Source organism: Malus domestica, chromosome 12 (genome assembly GCF_042453785.1).
Source record: "Malus domestica chromosome 12, GDT2T_hap1".
Lineage (NCBI taxonomy): Eukaryota > Viridiplantae > Streptophyta > Magnoliopsida > Rosales > Rosaceae > Malus > Malus domestica.
In genome coordinates, this window is record NC_091672.1 from 28575735 (window position 1) to 28582531 (window position 6797).

A 6797-nucleotide genomic window follows, 5' to 3' on the forward strand; every position below is an offset into this window, starting at 1 on the left:
TACTCTTCGAGCCTTAAAAAATTTGTTATGTGGTGTTACAGTTTTCACTCATGCATCTGTGTTTATTTATTAATTATATATTATAAGTTAAGGACGTATCAACCTTGTAGCTCATCCATGTTATAAACACAATACAAAGTATATAACCTTGTAGCTCATCCATGTTATAAACACAAGAAAAGGATCCTCGCCGGATCCTTTTCTTAGGGATTCCCGTGATCATGATCGTTTAGCGTACATCATGCGATCATAAATCATTTTAAATTTAAAATTAAATATAAATATTACTTAACGAAAACTGACCGCACAATGTACGATGAACGATCATGATCACAGGAGGATCCTTGTCCATAAACACAATACAAAGTATATTATTAAGTACTACACCACAAAAAGGTTCTATTTCCATTTTGCACCAACATATGTAACATCCTATTTTTCTTCCTCGTTTCAAAATTCTAAAACCGGGCTCTAGGATGCTTTCCTTATTCACCCGGTTTTACCTTCGGAAACACAAGTACACACACACTGATACAAAAACAATTTCTACATCGAATCACTATCGTACAATAGCTACACAAAAATGAATGGCAAGCTTGAAACACAAGAATCGGATAACGGTTTGGTCGGATCAAACTGAGCAGCCTACCGTGTTTCGGATCAGATTTCTTCCTAATCGTGTTGTTGGGAAGCCACCACCGTTCTTTCTGAAAGATCGTCATGCTTTTTCAGTCCGGCAAAGCCAAATTCTAGAGAGAACGGAGAGATGCAGCGGCTATTTTCCGCCAAAGAGCGTGTCAAAAGTCCTCATATTCCTCGAGCATGATTCTGCGATCAGCTATAACTCAAGTGGGGCAATTCCGGAGGACTAGGACTAATTAAATTTGCCCACAAGTTCGCAAGCGTCAATAAGTAGTGTTCCCCATTCCACATCACCATTTTAATACCTGAAACATACAAACCAAACTAATACATTAAAAGAGCAGAAACACAAAACATATACATTAAAAGGGCAGAAACACAATACATATACATTAAAAGAGTAGAAACACAAAACATAGGTTCGAGATGAATATGAAAATACAGCGAGGATTTCAGATGTGAAGATGTACATTTACTTGTGAGCGGATGCGCCTATACTGCTAATAGTTTTATGAAACTTTTCTTGAGAGAAAAAAGGACCGAGTTTACTAGGTGACGTAAATCAAGTATGCATCTCAGGTATCCTAGTTTATCACCCAAAAGAGTGATGACCAAACTACCAACAGTTTCAACATACTAACGCTGCAAAAAAGGTAAGCTGAAAAGGGACTACTTCAAACTCACTAAAGTATCACTAAATATTTAGAAATTTTCCACAATGTTACTAGTTTGACTCAAATAATCATATCTTAATGAGCAACAAAGAAATTTAGTGTTGCTTGGTGTCTGGTAAGGATTGTTAAACTGGACAAAAGTTTACTGGACATGTACGATGCAAGCACCAAAAGAGTTGAGAGAGATTCATCGCATGGCCAGGTGTAATGAAACGACGGTTGGTGATTAAAATCAACTTCTGCATACCTGGCACGGCTCCTGCAGTTAATAGTGTTAGCGAACAAATAGGTTCTTGGCCATATACAACAACTTGGTTTTGGAGAGCAAATGCATCCAGATGATGAATGTATGTCATGGAATCTAGTAGTGCAGCAACGGTCTCGTCATATTTAAAATCAATCGCATCCGAAATGCTCTTGAGAGCTTCATCAAGTCCCGAACTTGACCATAAAGTAGAGCACTCGTTCAGAAGAGAAAAAAAACTAAAACAGTTTGAAGAATGTAATAGAATCCATGACTTGTAAAGTTTGGCAGACGCTTCAAGAACTAAAACTACTCTGTAAATTTCTCCAAGGGCAACAATATACTGCTTGCCTATGTTTCCACAAAAGATAAAAACAAAAAATTAATCAGAAAATTTTGAGAAGTAACATAAATTATGAAATCCATCAACAACAATTTTTTATGGGGTACCTTGAGGTTCAGATAGTATTTGATTCTGAACATTCGCTTCTAATGATTGCCTCCAAATTAGAGAACCATGTTTCAACTCTTCAGCGCAAAAGGAGACCATTCGAGACCAGGTGGAAATGAAGTTAGATTGTTCCTCAGTTGATCCCAATCTAAGAATCCTTAACATGGATGCCGCGTGTCTTGAAAGTTCAACAGCAGATCTCAAATCATTCTCTGCCTATCAAAGCCAAAGTATAAGCAGTGTCAAGCAAAGTCCACTTACACGTTATAACAAAAGTTTTCATTACGTCATATCAATGCAAAGATACATACCAATGACAACCTTTGTGACAACTGGTATTCGGATTCAAGAACTTGGAACTTTGGATCCTGTAGAAGTTTACGAACTTCTTGAATGTGTGTATTTCTTGATGAAAGATTCCCTGACCAGAATTGATCGGAGATCATATTGTGTTGATGCAGTTCATTGTACAATTTCTATAACAAGAGACCATAAGAAGTTAGGAAAAACTAACTTACAAAGTGTTAAGCTCCACAAAACTACTGACTTAAGCACCATCATACACTCATATCATTTGGTCTCTGTAAGAATGTTTCAAATCTCAAACAAAAAATAATTGAGTTAATTAATAAGCCGAATATTCAATTATTTAACAGAAATATGAAATCCACCAACGTTAGTTCCTGATTTTCATGCTTAATGCTATTCACACATGATGATTCCCAAGATAGTCCAAACACGAAAGAAGTATTATAAAGCCATAAAAGAAGTAAAAAAGTCCATGTTATCCTCTAATGAAACTTATTATACAAAAGCTACAAAAAGAAGTTATTACAAAATTACAAACATAACAAAAGAATTCATTCAAAAACCAAGTCCATTGAAAATGCTATAAGACCAATTAGCTAACATGTCGATTCAGTTTTACTTGGGCATAGCCGCATAAGACATGGTAATAAAAAAAATAAGGAAAATAAAATGACCATTTAAAGCACAAACCTGGATTTCCTCTTCCATAGTCTCTATTGTTGTATCTTCACCAGAAAGAGTAGCACCACTTTGAGCTTTCTAAAAAAAATGCACATTTCATATACTTAATACTTAAAATTTCGTAACAGAAAGTTTGTCTGAGTAAATTACTAACCTTTTTATTTTCAAGATGGTAGAGTGCAAGACCGTATGTTTCATCCTTCAATTTGCAATATAAATCCACATAATTATCAAGATGGACTTTAGCAGAAGAATCGTGAGGTGAATCTTCAAGAGTAGCAATATAGGTTTGGTTTTGATCACTTGAAACAGCATCCTTAAATTCCCAAGAATCTTCATCAAAATCATCACCACCAAAATTAGATTCCAAAACGGTTGGGGCAGGATCCATAATACTTTCAGTTGGTTTCGGCGCATGAATTGTGTTAGTGTTCTGGTCCACTTGACTGTATAAGCTTGATATTAGATCCGTGATGGATAAATTGGACGCAGGGCTTTTGTTGGTATTTACTTGGTGGGATGCAGTGGTAAGAGAAGAAATATCTTGTTGAATTGAGGAATCATCAGTCTCTAGTTCATCATCTCCAAAAATGGACAAGGGCAAGGCTCGTCGATGATTTTCTTCCAATGTTACCTCATTATGCTGTAAAATAGAAGGGAAAACAATTGAAAATTAGTATGGAGCATTTGCTCATAGAGCATAAATGAACAAAAAACTTCAACACCACAAGCACAATTGTCAATTTGTTAATGAGAGCTTAAACATTGATGAGGCAAAAACAAGCTAGACCAAGGAATTCTAGAGTACACTAATACAAAGACATTAACACCAAGATGGTAAAGTTGCTAACTTAGATGATTCAAGAACATGCGACAGTTGAATTTTTCTTAGTCTCCAAATTATTTAAAGTGAACAGCTACAGATGATAAGCAAAACAAAATAAATATCTCAAAAACATATAGGATTGTGTCAATAAAAGAAAGATCAGGAGCGACGTGAGTACCTGGATTTCAAAACCCATGACATATGGTTTTATATTGGCGGGAGGATTACCGCCAACCACTAACTCCCCCTACACCCAAAATTAATATAAGTCTATTCCAATTCCTTAAAAGTTTCTAATGTACATGAAAAAACATGCATATAAATACAAATCAAAGTCGGACTGAATCATCTACCTCAATATTTGATCCAGATTCGGAAAATGCATCCTTAAATTCCCAAAAATTGTCATCAGACCCAACATCTGGAGAACTACTCAAATCTTTTTCAATGTCCTCTTTCTTGCCACTGGAATGTGAATCTGAGATTACACCATGTTTCCTGCTAGAAGTCGGGATAAAAGGAAATGCAAAGTTTTCTCCAGACTTGTGGGGATCCCCATGAAATGCAGCAAAAAAATCATTATGAGCACGGGAGACAAAACCAGCAGGATTGGCAGCCCTTGCCTCTTCCTACAACCAAAAATTAAGTCACTCTTTGATAGTCAACATTTCAGTAAACCAGATCAGAAATACCAAAAATAATACAAATAAAAAAATAAAAAACTAACTCACCAACTTATGTTTTGCTCCAGTTTCTGAAAATGCATCCTTGAACTCCCACAGATTTCCATTAACTGGAGTAGAATTGGGAATATCCGCAGCACTGTTCTGCTTGCTTTTCAAAAGTGGATCGAAGAAAAAATTATGTTGAGTAACAGGCTTTGGGTTGAAATCAAATGAAAACCCCCCACTAAATCCACTTCCTCCAGTATTTGCTTGCCACTTCTCATCAACCTTCAAAATGAGAAATGTCAGACTTGGGGGACCAAATGAACAGGTTTTTTTTTTCTTTCTAAAAGTACAATGGCATGCTATAGTATTCGATTTAGATAGAAAATCTAAGTCCCCTATTTGAGTGTGGAAATGAAAAAATCACAACAGAAGAGACAGAGGGTGATTGAAATAGTAAGTTCTGCTTTTCAAAGAGAAGTTCCATGGTGGGACACAAAAACTACACCTAAACAAGACAATGAAGACATGCAACAATAAACAATACCCGCCTGGATTCCTGGTCGTGCGTGTGCACTTGATTCCGCTTTCGATCCTGCTACTTCCACAACCCCTTGTTCCTGATATGAAGAATAAAATTAAAACAATGAGTAAAATAAATAAACAGTACCAAATGCAAAGACCATAGTTTTTCCAATGCTCCATTTAATCTTCATCAATGCTTATAAGAAATCTAAAAAGCCAGTAGAATTGTTCCTCACTAATCCACCTAGAATTCAGTACGCATTTCAAACCAGAGAGGGAGAAGTTCTACTTTTTTTTCTCACTTCAGTTTTCTCAGCAACCAAACAGAGTCCAGACTAAATAAACAAGATCATCAAATCACCAAATCACCAAAGAAAACAACTTTTACCTTCAAATCCGCAGCTTTGAATTCCCAACCATCCTCATCCTCCTCATCAAAGTCCCCATTTCCTTCCTCCAAATCCAACCTCAACCCAAGTGTATTTGAATTCGAATCTACCCCATCAAATTTCAAATCAAAACCATTCGAATCCAAATTCAAGCCACCCGATGTCCCATTTTCTTTCGGAACCAGAGCATCAAGCTTCAAATCCAATGCATCTGCACTGAAATTCAATCCGTTTTTTACCGTATGAGGACCACCAGAACCCGAATTCGACACACTTGTATTTGAATTCGAACCCACATCGTCAAATTTCATATCAAAACCATTCGAAACAAAATTCAAACCACCAAAGTTCCCATTTCCGTTCGGAATGGGAGCATCAAACTTCAAATCCATCCCATTTGCACTGAAATCCAACCCCTTTTTTGTTGAATTGGGACCTCCAGGACCGAAATTCGAATCCGACCCATTTCGAACCACGACTTTTGGATTATGACCGTACAAATTTGCAATCAAATCATTGATCTCAACATTCAAATTCGACTCCTTTTTCGCAAATCCCTCGTTTGCAACGTCCCCAACCTTGGACTCACCCGCACCGGAGTCCTCTTCCTGCTCTTCCCAAAATAACGATAACGGCAAAGCTCCCTGCGGCTTTACCCACCGAGTCTTATCAGCCTTCGCGGGCTCAGTCTCAACTTGGATTGGCTCTGATTCCGTTCGGGTCGGCGCCGACCCATTAGGAACGAAAAACCCCAAAGGGTCGACGGGTATTTGGGAGGGAGGTGACTGGGAGTACGTGATTCCATTGGAGAGCACGGCCTGAGCTTTGATCTGACTCGTGCTGTCCGTTACGAAGTCGCCCCAATCGTCGTCCGAGACGGTCGAATCTCGTCCGTTGATCTTGGGCTTGGGATCGACGGCGGTGACGAACTTGAAGTCTCCGAAGCCCCCGGCGTCGTCGACCTCCGCCATGGCTATGAGGGCTTTGAAGCTCTGTGTGTGGGCCTCTCTCTCTGCTTCTGTGCGTCTAAGGAGGGATGTTCCGTTACGCGCTGGTTAAGATCTCGTTGTTGCATGTGGGAGTATGACGTGGATCAGGACCCAATCCAGCTAAGCTCAGCTCGATTTGTTTGGAAAAAGATCCGGATTTCTTTTACCAAGATCATCGGATCAAGATCCTTGAAATTTGATTAAATGGCTAAAAGCAGAGATCTTTCAAAAGTTATAATAACTTTAGTCATTAGATTAAATTTCAAGAATCAGAATCGCTTGATCCAGTGATCTTAATAGAAGAGATTTAGAGTTTGTTATATAGGTGAATTTTAATTTAGGTCAATTACCTCATTGAATTTTGAATCATAGCTAAATTCTCTCTTGCTGCTAAATTTA

General features: G+C 37.8%; 1 protein-coding gene across 2 annotated transcripts; it reads right to left on the bottom strand.

Moving 5' to 3' along the window:
- Positions 1-351: 351 nt before the first annotated feature.
- Positions 352-6489, bottom strand: LOC103450953 (uncharacterized). Of its 2 annotated transcripts, XM_008390360.4 has the most exons (11): positions 5409-6489; positions 5047-5115; positions 4559-4780; positions 4181-4456; positions 4006-4074; positions 3156-3644; positions 3011-3079; positions 2323-2487; positions 2011-2227; positions 1564-1911; positions 352-947 (listed from the first exon to the last, which is right to left on the bottom strand). In XM_008390360.4, exons 1-11 carry the CDS (start codon positions 6378-6380, stop codon positions 835-837), a joined length of 3009 nt encoding a protein of 1002 aa, XP_008388582.2. In that variant the 5' UTR covers positions 6381-6489; the 3' UTR covers positions 352-834. The 2 variants fall into 2 exon arrangements, with proteins under 2 accessions (XP_008388582.2, XP_017191958.2); XM_017336469.3 differs by lacking the exon at positions 4006-4074 and having other exon boundaries at positions 5409-6461.
- Positions 6490-6797: the final 308 nt, after the last annotated feature.